The following is a 15,593-nucleotide window of genomic DNA, read 5'->3' as shown; positions in this document are numbered from 1 at the left end:
AACATATATAATAATACAAAAGTTTTAATACTAGGCAAATGTAGGGTTAAATAGGGTTTTTGTTTCTAAAAAACAAACCGCTAACTAGTCGAATTTATTGCTAATAGGAGTGGTGACCATCCCATGATACTTTATGCAGGTTATAGTCTCAGCTGGAATGCCCCAGAAAGTCCGATTATTGTTTTCTTAATGTCATCCTCGTAAACAGACGGAGTCTCATAGAAACGGCACAGGCACTGAGGCAAGAGAAGGAGAGCTACCAGTTGGGGGCCACTTTGCAAGTGTGGCTGTGGAATACAAAACGTTTGGCTGCATTCTACTACAGCATGCAACATGCCACTAAAATGCACGTTTTGCGTATATTTGTAATGGAGTGTGATGTTCTAGCAGGAAGGAAGCATCGAAAAGCAGGAAGGTAAGGCAAAAGGTGATCAGGCACAAAAAAACAGGACCCATAAACTCTAGGGCGTTGGGCCAGTGCCAAAGCCAGAAATTAATCATGGTGGCAACTTAACAGCACCACCTGTAAGCATAAAGGAGATAGGTTTTTTTAGTTTTTCCTCGCTGGAAATATATATCACAATCTTTTAAGGATTCCAGCAGGCCCTCATAGCATGTGCACGAAATAATCTCGTCCCCCCTAATTTGGCAGTTGGTATACTGCAGTGCTTTGAAGAAATGCAAAGACTTTTTCTCCACGCAGAATGATGCAGAGTTCAGTGAACAATGTCCTGGTTAGAATTTCTGTGCTCACATGGTGTTGTTCAGTTTGTAGAGGCACAGAAAACTCACTGATGCGTCCAAACCTGGACTCCCAAGGCCTCTTTATTTCTTGCGTTTGGAACTCAACCAGTCCCCCCATGGCAACTTTTTCTTGCCCTTGGACATGCTCCTCAAGGAGTTTAGGGCGTGAACCTGCTGTAGACGCCTTGAAAGTTCCTCCCCACAGGCTTGCTGCAAGGCCTCTGTCTTCGGCTTGTCCCAGTTCAGGGTCAGAGCAAGAGATTCTGGGTTTGCCTTGTAAACCAGCTGCAACAGAAAGGAAAGAAGAATCTATCACTTGGGACCAAGCTGTGTAAGATATGTCAGATTCATGATTGGCTCTCTCTTGATGCCACATGGCTTGCTGGCAGGGGACATGATTTACATGCATAATCCTTGGACATTTCTACTCTCAAAGAGGTTCCCAGAACCAGTAATGAGAGGACCTTGCTAGACATCAGCAGCCTAGATTGATAGATGGTTTGAACTGGTGCAAGGAAGTTGTTTGTGTTGGTTCTATTTGTAATTTAATTTTTAAGACTTTCTATACTATCCTTCATGGTAAGATTGCAGGAAAGTAGTGGTATCAAAAAATACAATATAAACACATCAAACAAAAACAACACTGGGAACTACAAGTTGTTTTTGTTTCAAAGCAACAAGGAGATCAATGCCTAAAAGCTTTAAACTTAAAAACATTTTAAGAGCCGAAGAGAAGGATAAACATCTTTATGTGGTGCTGACTGGAAAATCCAGTTAAAACAAAAACGGGAAGAGTGGCAGATTCAGCTCCAAATAGCTTAGGGCCTCAGAGAAGGTAGAATTTGGAACCTTGGAAGACAAATGGACTAGAGGGAGAGAGTGATGTTAACCCAATTCTGGCTGTGTGTTTGTTCACCTGACCTCACCCTCTTTTAGAATAAATATTGACTACATTAGTTCCCTAGGGACGCGGGTGGCGCTGTGGGTAAAACCTCAGCGCCTAGGACTTGCCGATGGCATGGTCGGTGGTTCGGATCCCCACAGCGGGGTGTGCTCCCGTCGTTTGGTCCCAGCGCCTGCCAACCTAGCAGTTCGAAAGCACCCCTGGGTGCAAGTAGATAAAGAGTGACCGCTTACCAGCGGGAAGGTAAACTGTGTTCCGTGTGCTGCGCTGGCTCGCCAGATGCAGCTTGTCACGCTGGCCACGTGACCCGGAAGTGTCTGCGGACAGCGCTGGCTCCCGGCCTATAGAGTGAGATGAGCGCACAACCCTAGAGTCTGGCAAGACTGGCCCGTACGGGCAGGGGTTCCTTTACCTTTTTACATTAGTTCCCAAATGCTTTATCCTGCCCTTTCTCTTTCCCTGGAGATTTTATTCAATTTGGAATCCAGGCACAACAAAGGGAAAGAACTCTGTGTGGACTCACCTCTAAGTCCTGACTTGCCAGGCCAAGTTCTGGGGCAGACTTCTCTTTAAGTGTGGTCCGAACATGGCTGCTGAGTGGAACCCTGTTACCAGCACCTCTGCTGCTGCTGCTGTTGCTGCTCCCAGCGTCAACCACGTCTGTTTCGTCCATGGCAGTTTCCTCTGATCCTGGCTCTAGGTAATGATGATTAAAATAATTCATAAAGGTAAAGGGACCATCATATTGCCCCTCTTTCTTCACTCTGGCATGGTTTGTTGAGAAACGAGCCTCAGCCAACAGCCTCATTACCTTCTGCTTTGGGTACAATGTGGTCCTCGTTTTTCAACGCTTGCAGGTAGAGTTCCAGAAGCTGCCGGGATTGCCGTTCCTCTTCCCGCCTGTCCAGCACCTGCTGAAGGGTGTCTTGCAGAGTCTGGATCTTGGGCTGGTTCTCAGAAAGCTCTTGGGCCAGGTCAGAGCATGGCACATCGATGAGCACCTAGAATAAGACAAGGTCCATCCTCTTACAGCAAAGGTGAGGGATCCTCACTCCCCCCACCCTGTTGCCAAAGGTACATGGCCCTTCCTTTACCTGGAGGTCTTCCTCCGACATCAAGATGATGGTGGAGAGGTCGTCCTTCAGTTGTCTGGCCAGTTGCCTCCACTTCTCTCCACCACCACCACCACCGTCCACTCTGTCAACGTCTGTGACGTCTTCCTTGAGCCAAGCTGTGCCCCCATCTGAAAAAGAGCCACAGTTATAAGTGCAAAGGTAAAGCTTATTGAGCAGGTTTATGCCAAAATTCACAAAATAATCAGCTTGTTCACATAACACTGTATGTGATAACACTATAGGGATGCCGTGCAAATGTGGGGACTCCTGGAGAGGAACTTGCAGCCACTGTTCTCCTCCCTGGTCCTTTTTACTGCCACACTGAGCTAAGCCTAAGTTAAAGGTAAAGGGACCCCTGACCATTAGGTCCAGTTGTGACCGACTCTGGGGTTGCGGCGCTCATCTCGCTTTATTGGCCAAGGGAGCCGGCGTACAGCTTCCGGGTCATGCGGCCAGCATGACTAAGCCGCTTCTGGCGAAACCAGAGCAGCGCACGGAAACGCCGTTTACCTTCCCGCCGGAGTGGTACCTATTTATCTACTTGCACTTTGACGTGCTTTTGAACTGCTAGGTTGGGCAGGAGCAGGGACCGAGCAACAGGAGCTCACTCCGTCGCAGGGATTCGAACTGCCGACCTTCTGATCGGCAAGCCCTAGGCTCTGTGGTTTAACCCACAGCACCACCTGAATCCCCTAAGCCAAAGTTAATCAGGGTTAAAAGAACATCAGAGCATAAGAAGAGCTGTGCTGGGCTAGGCCAGTGGCCCACCTAGTCCAGCATCATCCCTGGCCAACCAGATGCCTGTGGGAAACCCACAAGCAGGACTCGAGCACAAGAACACTCTCCCCTCCTGTGGCTTCCTGCAACTGGTATTCAGAAATATTTCTGCCTCCAGCTGCGGAGGGCACAGCATAAGCATTGTGCCTAGTAGCAACTTTGCCCTCTGTGAATTTGTCCAATCCTTTTTTAATGCCATCCAAGTTGATGGTCATCACTGCCTCCCGTGGAAATGAGTCCCATAGGTTAACTGCGCTGCATAGAGAAGTCCTTTCTTCTATCTGTCCTGAATCTTCCAGCGCTCAGCTTCATTGGATGTTCAAGAGCTCTAGTGCTAAGAGCATGGAACAGGAGTGGGAAACTGGTGCCCCTCCAGATATTGCTGGACTACAAGTCCCATCCGCCTCAGCCAGCTTGGCCACAGGTCAGGGATGATGGGAGCTGTGGCCCAGCAACATCGGGAAGGTACCATGTTGGCTATCCCTGCTCTAGGTAAATTAATGCCTTATATGGCAGGTGTAAAATGTGCACCAAAAGCATGTGATGCTCTGCAAGTGCAACAATAAGGTAAGGCAACGACTGCTTTGTGTGGGAGTTGTGCTCCAGACCCCCATGCATAAACCCGCTCCGCCTCCACCCACAACACCTTTTCCAGCCACTTCTGGGGTGCGGTGATGTGCGCAATTGCGGTCGTATGTCAATTGGGCGTGTGCAAATTGGTCGTTACCTGTTCTAAAAAGTTGAAGACCCTAAAGGGGGTGGTGGTAGTGCTGGCAGCAGCAACAAAGGTGCTTCTTGCCCAGGAACTCATTTGCCCCTACACACAGGATCCATATCCTATAGAGCTTCAACTCTTCCACTTACCTATGCTGCTGGTGGACCACTTCTCACCCTTTGCCAGTGCCACAAACTTGGTGTTCGGCGGCAGACATAAAAAATAGTCCTCGTCATCCACAATGGTGCCATCCTCAGCCAACACCAGCGTAATGGGCTCTGAGGCCTTGTCAATTGCTAGGAGGTCACAGGCTGTGGAAAGGGGAAGAGTCCATATAGCTTGGTGGTATAAATATTATTATTATTGCATGCAGAAGGTCCCTGGTTCAATCCCTGGCATCTCCAGGTAAGGCTTGGGATGTCACCTGGCAACCCTAGGGAGCTGCTGCAGGTCAGTGCAGACACTCCTATGTTCCTAAAGAGTCACCACGACAGAGCAGAAAGTCTTGGCCCCAATGGCATACAACAGTTTCTGTGGAAAGTGTATTTATCTTTATTTATACAAACACGTGTTTGCCCTTTTCTCTCCCCTCTAGCATTAACAATAAAACCAGGAATAGGAAAATACAATTATTTATCTCACATCAAATTTATTATGAAAAGTATTGCAGGTATCCTCTTGCCAAATTGTACAATGCTAAAAGGTTCTTTGTAAATAGCTACACTCCAAGGGCGAACAACCAGTGAATCCAGGTGAACGAAGGGAAACCTTTGTAAACTGAGAGTCTGTTATTTTCCATTTGGACCAGGGGTTCCAAAACGGCGGACCAGCGGTAGTCTATGAGTTTCATTCAGGTGGTTTGTGTGCCTGTGGATCTGCATTTGAAGAGAGGAAATGGCCACATCAAATTGGTTTTAAATTGTATTTTTATTGCTGCTTTTATTATAATACAATAAACAGTATCAGAAGTAAAAGCAGTAATAAAAATACAATTAAAAATCATATGGCATCTAGCACAGTGCCATTGCAATTGCTATAACAGGCAGAGAAATCGTTAAGCGATCCACTGATTGGGAGCCACTAATTGAGATGACATGGCACAAGTGACTAATGCAGATGGGGGGAAAACATAGGGGGTGAGGTCTAACTACTGTGGCCTTCCTTGCCCGGGGCTATGCAGGAATGAGAGCTTTCACCACAAAAGCTTGCAGGTCAGCTGTGTGTAATTTGCAGTGCACAATTCTGTATTAGAAGGCTCCAGGGCAATTCTAAATGCCTGGGAGCCACAAGTAACACAGGTTCAGCAAGAGCTTCCCTCCCCACCAATGGAGATTAGAATTCTTTAATGCAATTGAGCTTTAACAAGAGTTTTGTCCACACCCCTTAATCATAAGACACTCAACTAGGTCACCTTCCTTTTTTTACTTCCTTTTGAAGGTCCACTGCCTTTTCTTCTCGTAAGCTCCTCTTTCCGAACACCCAGGCTTTATTACATTCTGCCCGCCCCAATCAATTTTGTTTCTTCAAGTGGCTTCACTGCACAGTCCAAACGCTGCACTGTGGAACCCCTTGCAACAAGATTCCAGTGCCTTGATTCTATGCAGTTAGGCGTGCTTCACATTTCAGTGGGATTAGGCACAGCTGTCTCTGCACAGCACCAGGCCACAAGACTTGTGCTCCTCTCTGACACTGCAAGGAATAATTAGTCCATCTATCCAGTTTCCATCCTCCTTCATTAGCATGCCCCACGTGACCAGATGGGTTGCTTGCGTTGTCTGGCTGGGCCCAATCCCTAGAGTTTAATTCTTGTTTCTTTATAGATATTATATGATATACGATATACGATATCTTTATTGTCATTGTCCCATGCAGAACAATGAAATTGAAAAACTACATTAAACATTCAAAAAACCCTAAAAACTCTGAAACCCCATTTTAAAATACACTATACTATAGAGACCCCTTATGCTGTGTTTAGAACCAGAATTGCATTTGCATAGAAACTGTTTCTCGGGCGCCTAGTCCTGGTCTTTATAACCCTATGCCTTCTTCCAGAAGGCAGAAGCTGAAAGAGATCATTTCCGGGGTGCGTACCATCCCGCGCTATCTCTGCCGCTTTCTTATGGCACCTGATAGCATAGATTTGATCTAAGGTGGGAAGAGTGCACCCAATTATTCTCTCTGCAGTCTTTACAACCCTGAACAGCATTGTTTTTTCCCTGGCCGTGCAGCTCCCAAACCACACACACAGACCGTAAGTTAATACATTCTCCACAGTACAATGGTAAAATGCCGTCAACAGGTCCTTTGAGAGATTGTTTTTCCGGAGGATTCTCAGAAAATATAACCTCTGCTGTGCTCTCTTCATCAGGTCTCTGCTGTTTTCTCCCCAGGTTAGGTCATCTCTTAACTCCATTCCCAGAAATCGAAACACTGAGACCTGTTCCACACACTTCCCCTCAATAATAAGTGCAATAATATTGCATTCTTGAGAATCAATCATGCCCCAAAATCTTTAGACCCTCTTCATAGGGAAAGTGCTCCAGCCTCATTTTGGTTGACTTTTTCCTCATAGCCAGCCCAAGACTTGTTGACACTTGAGGCAAACCACAAAATGATGCCTCTCCAGCCAAGGAAGAAGGGGTGAGTGAAGATCTACATGGTGAACAAGGGATAAATAAAGTTCTAAATAGGGAACAAAGGAAGGAGGAGACCAGCAGCACCTCCAAGAGGCTACTGTAGAGGCAACATTTTGAGCTGGGTGGCGTGTGCCAAAGAGGCAGCAGATCTGCCCTCCTCAAGTAGCAGGATCCAGAGGGGAATACACAATGCACTGCATGCTGCTGTCACTGACACTGTGACAGCAGCAGCAGGCAATGTATTCCCCTCTGGATCCTGCCGCCCGAGGCAGTTGTCTCACTTGGTCTCATGATTGGGCTGGCCCTGCTTTTCTGCACCTTTTACACTATTTCCTTGACACTACAGTGGTACCTCGGGTTACATATGCTTCAGGTTACATACGCTTCAGGTTACAGACTCCGCTAACCCAGAAATAGTACTTCAGGTTAAGAACTTTGCTTCAGGATGAGAACAGAAATCGTGCTCCGGCGGTGCAGCGGCAGCAGGAGGCCCCATTAGCTAAAGTGGTGCTTCAGGTTAAGAACAGTTTCAGGTTAAGTACGGACCTCCGGAATGAATTAAGTACTTAACCCGAGATACCACTGTATTAATTTTTTCAGAAGGGGTGGCCAGAACGGCCCACGGTATTCCAAATGAGACTGCATTGGGAAACCAGAGCCTCCCAACCCCTCTCTTTGGGCCTGGGGGTACATTTGTGGGCATCACAAAAAAAATACCCATTTCACAGAAGAAAAATTATTAATACTCATAACCTCCCTCCTACAGGCAAAACCCTCTACCAAAAAAAGATGAAACAGAAAAAGAAGGAAACAACACCCCCACAAGAAACAGGTACCCCCGCCCCCAAACAACCACCAAGAAAAGGCAAAACTAACCCTCTAAAATTTGAGGGCCAGAGAAGTTTGGAAGCTATCAGCTGGGCTATCTGAGGGCACCATGATTCTATACTGAGACCCCAGCTCCTCTTCAGTTCATCACTTACCCAAACCAGTTTGGAGTTATTTATTTAAAACTGCTATCTCATTTTAATTGCAAGTCAGAAGGAAAAGAAAAGAAATATCAGGATTTAGGATTCTAATTCATATCTGGTATCTGTTTTACTATTATTACATAATCTAAAAAAAAATGTTTTATTGAAACCTGGTTGGAAAAAAATAAAACCAGAGGAGAGGGATGGCAAAACTGACAGTAATTGACAGGTCAGCAAATTTATGATTAAGTATGATTTATGATGTTGTGGAGCATAGTCCATTAGATTTATGAACTGTAATCACGCAGGGAAATACAACTGTGATGTGTGTATGTGTGTGTGAGAGAGAGAGAGTGAGAGAGAGAGAGAGAGAGAGAGAGAGAGGAGACATTCTTGTCCACTTTGGATAATAGTTTATGCATCCGATGAAGCAGACACTGATCCAGGAAAACTTATTCCACAATAAATTCATTAGTCTTTCTGGTACCACAAAACTATTTTGACTTTTTGTTGTTAAAGTTACTGCTGTTCTCCCGGGCTTCCACCTCCCCACCGCCCTGGGTAAGATCCTCTTTTAAAGATGCATCCCAGACCGAAATTCAACCGGTGCAGCTGTCAATACCCAGAGAAACTGATATGGGAAGCTTCACCTGTGGAATCTGCCTCTGTAAAAAGAGGAGGGGAGAGGGAAAAACCCGCTTACCTTTGCTTCGCAGCTCCCGGAGGCAGGAGGCCGCCACCCCGTGCTGCTCCTGTTGGCCATTCTGCCTGATGAGACATTGCTTCAACTGGGGAAGCCTGGAACCAGCCGCCATCGCTTTGCTTGTGTTCGGCTCTGCAATAAAGAAGGCTGTTAGATAGAGAAAGTCTCAGACCGCTCTTTGCAGGCAACCAATCGGAGCAGAGCTCGCTTTGCTGATGCAGCCTGGGAAATGTAGTTCTCTTCCCAAATTCATTCCGCCCTCTAGCCTCTGGACGGCAAACCCGCCTCTTTGCACGATGGGAAATGTAGTTCTCATCCATCTAATTAAACGAATCCCGATTTTGAGGTGACAAAGCAAGAAATCCCATTAATTTATTTCTCCCTCAGCCAGCATCTCTCCGAAGTCTCCAGTTCAAGGATAAGTTTACATATTCATTCGCTTCATACTATCAAATTACTGTACTTGCTTCAGTACTGTACTTGCTTCAAGAGGGAACGGGGATACTTTGTAACCCTAAAGTTGAATTATTTAACTGGAAATAAAATCCCGTGGCTTTGAAGTACTATAGGGAGTATGAACTACGAAGGCATAGCTGTGTTTGTATAGGGGGGTCTTTTGTGGGCTCCCTTCCAGACATTCTTTTATCGCACACCCATGACTATTTGAGCTCTTAATAATATCGGGGAGGTCACACATGACCCTTCTTTCAGCAGTACAGGGTCTACTTTATATGTGGAAGGTTCCAGGTTCAACCTTCAGCATCTCCAAGGTAGGACTGTCTGGGAGGAGAGACCCTCTGCCTGAATCCTTGGGAGAGCTGCTGCCAGTCAGTGCAGTGATTAATGTTCTCATGCAGCTGCACTGTTTTATAGTTTCTGGATTTCCCATTGCCATATTCTAAACTAGTTGTGCTCTATGTTATAAATCAAGCACTGCTGGGGGTTGTTTCTTTTTGTTTTCCAGTGTATTTCTTATCAATTAAAAACCCTGTGTGGCGCGAACAATTTTTTATTCCGAAAGTGTGCCTGGAAGGGGGGGAAAAGGTTTGAGAACCACTGTCTTAAGGGAAGGGCCGGTGGAGCACCTGCTTTCCCTGCAGAAACTCCCCAGGTTCAATCCCCAGGAGCAGTAGGGGATGCCTCCTGCCTGAAACCCTGAAGAGCCCCTGCCAGCCAGTGCAGGCAACACCAAAGTGCGGATGGGCCAGAGCTGCAGATTCAGCATAAGGCAGCTTGTGCATTTCTAAGCAGACATGCTCAGGATCGCGCTAACCACCAAACGAGCCCTTATCCCCTCCTTGCCGCCGTCTGGCTTAAATTAACCCCCCTGCAAATTTCGCAAGGAGCGAGCGGCTTCTCCCTCGTCGATCGGCAACTCGGAGCTCGGCTGCTTCCGCCTCCATCGGCCGCCTTCCCTCTTCAGAATCCATGGCATCCGAGGATCGATTAGCCGGGTCTGGAAATATGGCCTCCTCCGAGCAAGGAGAGCAACCTGGGCAGGTAAGCGGGGGGTCGGAGGAGGGAGGCGCCCCGGGACCCCCTCCCCACAAGGACACTTGTGAGGGGAGGATGGGGAAGGGGCAGGGCAGTCGCAGGGCCTGCCCCTGCTGCCCTCCCTCTTTCAAAAGCAAGGGGGCACCCCCCAAATAGAGGGGTCCCTGTGCCCTCAGTGAGGAAGGAGCAGGTGGTGGGTGGCCTTTGCCCCATAACTGGGCGGAGGGGGAGGGGAGGGAGTCCATTTGCCACCTCACCTTCTTTCATTCCCGCTCCTCCCGTGAAGGGGAAAAATCCCTGTAGTGGGATTTTCTGAGCCACCCCCCCCCAATCTCAGGGATTGCAGGAGGTCAGTGCCCTTTTGCCCTATAATTAGGGGGGGAGATAGGGGCAGTTGCCTTATAAAACCCTATAATGTGAAGGGGTTCGTTCCCGCTTTTTATAGCCGCCCCAATTAAAAAGCTAGGGGAGGAATGTCTAAAAGGAATGTTTCCATGGGTTGGAGGAGGGGGTGTCTTTCGCCCTATAAATGGGGGCAAGGAGGGCTAGTAGTTGCCCACTCTTTATGTCCCCCCCTTTTAAGGTTAAGGGAGGAATGGCAAAAAGGTGTGTCTGTTTTTCTCCCAGGAGTAGTAGGATGTGGGTGCTTTCTGCCCAAATTTTTTTTTGGGGGGGTTGGGTAGGGGGCTTTTTGCTTCCCATTCTTTTATGTCCCTCCCCATTAAGCAAAGAAAAGAAAAGGCTAGGGAAACTATGACTAAAAGCAGGGTTCGAAACTGAGATATGAAAGCTAGGAGCTAAATGGCACCTTAAACCTAGGTTATGGGCACAACAATGGAATGTATAGGCGTGATTTTTTATATAACAAGAATGCAAAGCTGGAAATGAATGAACTGCAGCTAAAATATTATGTTGATTTTTCACATGGTCTAGTCCTTCCCCTGCCCACCCCCCTAATATTCTTAAGAGAGTCTATTCTCCAGTCTTCAGAGAGTAGCTGGAAGTGGGGAGGCAGAAAAAGGTCTTCCTTTCCTCCCACTCTGCAGTTTTAATCTGAAATCTTAGGCGCAGTACTGCGCCCAGAGCTCAGAAACTGCTCCTGCTAATGAAATTCCCTGTCGCAAAATGCTCCTAGAACAATGGGAGTTTTGAACACTTGCCAAAAAGAGTGTCTATTTATACCCCCACCCCCAATAATGGGGGAGGTGGGAGCCCTTTGCACTATGATGAGAGGGAGTGGAGGAGGTTAGATGCTCCCTTCTCCTTCTGCTTCCCTGCTTGAGCTTCTGGCACACACCCTAATTTCAGTTTCAAACAATGAGGGATAATTGGTAGTAACTTGTGCTTTTGAGAAGAAGGGGAAATTAGGTTTCCTTTCTCCATAATAGTAGGGGCTGGAAGAGGAATTGCGGGGGGGGGGGTGCCAGTTGCCCCCTTCTTCATCTGCTTGAGCATTGCCTCTTCCAATCTTTATTTTTAAGGGTGGGGGAGTAATTCCTAGTGGGCTCATTTGTCCTCCATAGGGTGGATGCCCTTCAACCCTGACAAGGAAGGGGCAAGGAAGTGGATGGAAGGGGAGAGTTGCCTCATTTTCTCCCCATTTGACCTTTTGTTTTCCTTTTTCCAAAAAGGGTGGGGGGAATCTGTGTTGGAATGAGTGCCCTTTGACCCATAATGGAGGGAGGAGGTGAAGGGAGGTCAGTTCCCCTCCTTCTGCTTGATCTTGTGTGCCACTTTTCTAAACTGGTGGTGGTGAAGAAATCAGAAGTGGACTTTGGGGTGTAAGTGGGTAAGGAGGTGTGTGCTCTTTACACCTAATTAGGGTCAGAGTAAACTAAAGAAGTATTGGCTTCTCCCCCCCCCCCAAAAAAAAAAATCAAAAGCAATGGGAGAGAAATCCCATGTTGTGATTCTGTGGCCTTCCTGAAGAGGAAGTAGGTAGGTATCTGTTGCTCCATAATGTGTGAAGAAGGAAGGGGGCATGGCTTAGTCTAGACTCTGCCCCCCCCCTTAGGATAGGCAAAAATGGTGGGGAGCTTACGTTTTCTCTGGGCCCCTCCCAGCTCTGGAGAAACTCATTTATAATCCCTGCATGCCTCCTACACACATAGAGCAAGGAGAACAGGTTGGCCTTGTAATCTTTTCCTTGCATATGTAAAATAATATTAAGAAGGGCTGTATTGGGGGGGAAGTTTCCTCTCTGCCACTTCTGCCTGCATTTAGCCATCTCCATAATTCCTCTTCAGCCTCCCGCCAAACAGGTATGCAAAACCCACTTGTTGCACACCTCTTGAGAGAGCTCAGTGACAGAGCACACCTGTTGCATGGCAAGGATTCCATGTTCGATCCCTGGCATTGCCGTCTTAGAAGAGGGATTGAGTAAGCTGTGGCCTTCTAGGTGTTCCTCGATTCCAGTTCCCATCAGCCTCCCAGCCAACAGGCACAATGGTCAGGGATGATGTTGGGAGTCCAGCTGCTTTTGGAGGACACCTGGTTGGAGAAGGCTGAAACAGGACATGCCGGCAGTAGCCAACATGGTGCCATCCAGATGTTGCTGAACTAATTTTGGCAGAAGGCCCGTAGGTCAGCGGTAGAGCATCTGCCTTCAGTGTTGAAGATCCTAGGTTCAGTCCCCAGGTAGGGCTGGGAGAGATCTGTGCCTGAAACCCTGGAGAGCTGCTTCCAGTCGATGTGTAGACAATGCGGAGTTAGATAGACCAGTGCTCTGCCTTGGCATAAGGCAGATGCCTATGTTTTTACTGTTCTGTGTTGACTACAACTCCCATCATGCCTGAGCATTGGCCGTGCCAGCTGGGGGTGATGGAAGTAGTTGATCATCATCTTTCAGAAAGCAGCACATGGGCTGTTTGTGAACTATAATGTCATATCCATGATAGCTGCCAGGAATCAATCTGTTGTAAGCTGCTTCAATAACTTTCAGGTAGTATAGTAAGAGTTTTATAAAGGGAATAAATGAAACCAACCATCAGTGTTCAGAGATGACATACCTCGGAATTCCAGTTGCTGGTGGACAGGCAGAGGGATGCAAATTGTAGCTTTAATAGGGACAGAAGGGCCTTGTCAACCTGGGATGGTAGTCCATCTAGGAGAAGGAAATCTCTGATCCTAAACCTCCACTGCTTTGCAGGATATCTTTGGGAGAAGAAAGTAAAGTAAACCCTACACAAATCCACAGTGGAGTCCCTAAGATGGTTGGGTAGTGCCTTGTGCGCCTCCTTCTGGCAACTCCTGCATGCAAGCTGGTGCCAAACATATTGCTCTGCTTTCCTCTGAATCACATCAGTGAGGCCAAAAGGGCATTAGGGTAGTCCAGGACCTCCATACACACTGCCCAGGCTTGCACCCAGGGGAGGTCACTTCAGCGCTGCTAACACAGAGGTTTGACTTCACCCCTGGAGGCACACTCCATTGGCTCTCAAGACAGATGTATGCCAACAACCAACCTTAGCTTCAAGCCCTCTTTGTGGGCTTCCCTGAGGGCTGTTTGGTTAGCTGCCATGAGCAGCCTGATGCTAGACCAGGTGGAGCCTCAATCTGATGCATTGTGGCTCTTTTTACATCAAAGGTGGGGAACCCCGTCCCTAGAGGCCAGCTGTAGCCTACCAGACATCTCTGTCAAGTTCTTGGAACTTTGCCTCTCTCCTGAGCCCCAATGTCTCTGTGTCACACCCTGAGTGTTTTGGCCTGGCTGGAATGTGTCCTTGAGCTCTGATAGTGCCTCTTGGCTGCCTGGATGGGGGCTGGAGAAAGGTGTTTGTGTGTAGAAACTATCCCACGACACAGAGGTAGAAATTACATTTGTTGTTTCGTCCGCTTTTGCCTCTTGCTCTGCCAAGCCCCGACATGTGGCCCTCAGAATGTTTCACAGAACAGAATGTGGCCCTTGGGCTGAAAAAGGTTTCCCATTCTTATTTTCATTACTGTTATTGCCATTTGTTAAGTAGATGTCTTCTCTGTGTGCATAGTTGCTCATTTTCTACACAGATCTTGGTGTGTGAGGACATAATATGCACTGTGTGAGCTCACAAACTGCTAATTTTCGTGTGTAGTGCCTCTTCTCTGGTTTTTTGAAGGCCTGGCAGGAAGTCAGCTGGTAAAAGCGATTCCTTCTTGGCATGCATGTCAGTATAAAGCCTTTCACCCATTTAGGAACAGGGGTGAGCAACCTCCAGCCTTGCAGATGTTGCTGGACTACAACTCCCATCATCCTTCACCATTGGCCAGGCTGGCTGCCGCTAATGGCAGTAGAAATTTACAACATCTGGGGAGTTATCAAATTGCTTGATTCTGGCTTATTTATTTATTACATTTTAAATGCCACCTTTTCCCTCAAGGAGCTCAAGGTGGTGTACATAGTTTTCGTCCTCCCCAGTTATCCTCACAAACAACCCTGTGAGGTTGGTTAGGCTGAGAGACAGTGACTTATGTCATAATAAATGGGTTTGTCTTCAAGCTGCAACAAATTCTTCTTTCTCTAACTGGGTTCTTCCTCCCCTCCCACCAATCTTGTCAGCTGTTAAAGAATCCCTCCTGGGGGAATCCAGGAGCCTATAGGGCCCCTGAGCCTGAGATTCCCAATTACCACAATTAAAGACAAATTACGGTTTAATGTGAAGGATCAAAAGTTCTCACACGGTTCCTCTTCCATTGCTGCCGAGCTACTGATAAACTAGCCAGCATCTGAGTTGTAATGCCCGAATTTGGGCACATGGTATTACCATATATCCTATGCTAGTCCTACTCAGAGTACACCCATTGAAGTTAACAGACATGATTAAATTAGGTTCATCAATTTCAGTGGCTTTACTCTGAGTAGAGACCATTGTTTGTGGGTGTAGGGAAGAAAACAGTGACCTGGCTTGGATTAGCCTAGTGAGAGGGGGGTCTGCAAGAAATCTCATCCCCTTAACTCAGTGATGGCCAAACTTGGCCCTCCAGCTGTTTTGGGACTACAATTGCCATCACCCCTGACCACTGGTCCTGTTAACTAGGGATGGTGGGAGTTGTAGTTCCAAAACAGCTGGAGGGCCAAGTTTGGCATCACTGCCTTAACTGCTTTCTAGAAAAAAGTTGAACTAGGAGACTGTCCTGTGCAAATCAGGATATTTTGAGAGGGTGATTTGCTGGTTCTCTAGACCAGTGTTCTTCAAACTTTGGGTCCCCAGAAGCTGGACAAGAGGCTCCATCATCCCCAGGTGATTTAACCAGTGATCAGGGATTATGGGAGTTGTAGTTGAACATCTGGGAACCCAAGGCTGAAGAGCATCGCTTTAGAGCCAACGTAGCATTCTCCAGATGTTTTGGACTATAATTCCTATCAGCCTCAGCAAGTGTAGTCCACAATGCTGTCCAAAATAATTTGAAGGAAACAGGTTGGTGAAGACTCTTAAGGCTTAGAGAAGTGATTGAGCATAGCTTGTTTGCTTGTTTTCTGTAAGCAAACCCAGAAAACATTGAAACTGCTAAGCTTGCCAAATACCCTGGTTGTAGCTGTTAAGAATGCAAGAGCA

General features: G+C 47.3%; 2 protein-coding genes across 13 annotated transcripts in view; one reads left to right on the top strand and one right to left on the bottom strand.

The window, feature by feature from the left end:
- Nucleotides 1-8: 8 nt before the first annotated feature.
- DFFA (DNA fragmentation factor subunit alpha) lies at nucleotides 9-8,738 on the bottom strand. Its single transcript, XM_083513255.1, has 6 exons — nucleotides 8,569-8,738; nucleotides 4,405-4,566; nucleotides 2,743-2,891; nucleotides 2,460-2,649; nucleotides 2,172-2,344; nucleotides 9-1,029 (listed from the first exon to the last, which is right to left on the bottom strand). The coding sequence occupies exons 1-6, from the start codon at nucleotides 8,678-8,680 to the stop codon at nucleotides 826-828; spliced, it is 990 nt and encodes a 329-aa protein (XP_083369381.1). The 5' UTR covers nucleotides 8,681-8,738; the 3' UTR covers nucleotides 9-825.
- A 1,225-nt stretch (nucleotides 8,739-9,963) lies between these two features.
- Nucleotides 9,964-15,593, top strand: part of PEX14 (peroxisomal biogenesis factor 14) — a 144,656-nt gene continuing 139,026 nt past the window's right edge. For all 12 annotated transcript variants that reach the window (XM_083513192.1, XM_083513190.1, XM_083513196.1 and 9 more), the window contains exon 1: nucleotides 9,964-10,068. In XM_083513192.1, coding sequence (XP_083369318.1) covers nucleotides 9,997-10,068 — 72 coding nt within the window. In that variant the 5' untranslated portion in view covers nucleotides 9,964-9,996. The remainder of the gene's footprint in view (nucleotides 10,069-15,593) is intronic.

The sequence above is a fragment of the Podarcis liolepis genome, assembly GCF_965112155.1.
Source record: "Podarcis liolepis genome assembly, chromosome: 7".
Lineage (NCBI taxonomy): Eukaryota > Metazoa > Chordata > Lepidosauria > Squamata > Lacertidae > Podarcis > Podarcis liolepis.
The sequence above is the reverse complement of the archived record's forward strand: the minus strand, read 5'-3'. Positions and strand labels throughout refer to the sequence as shown.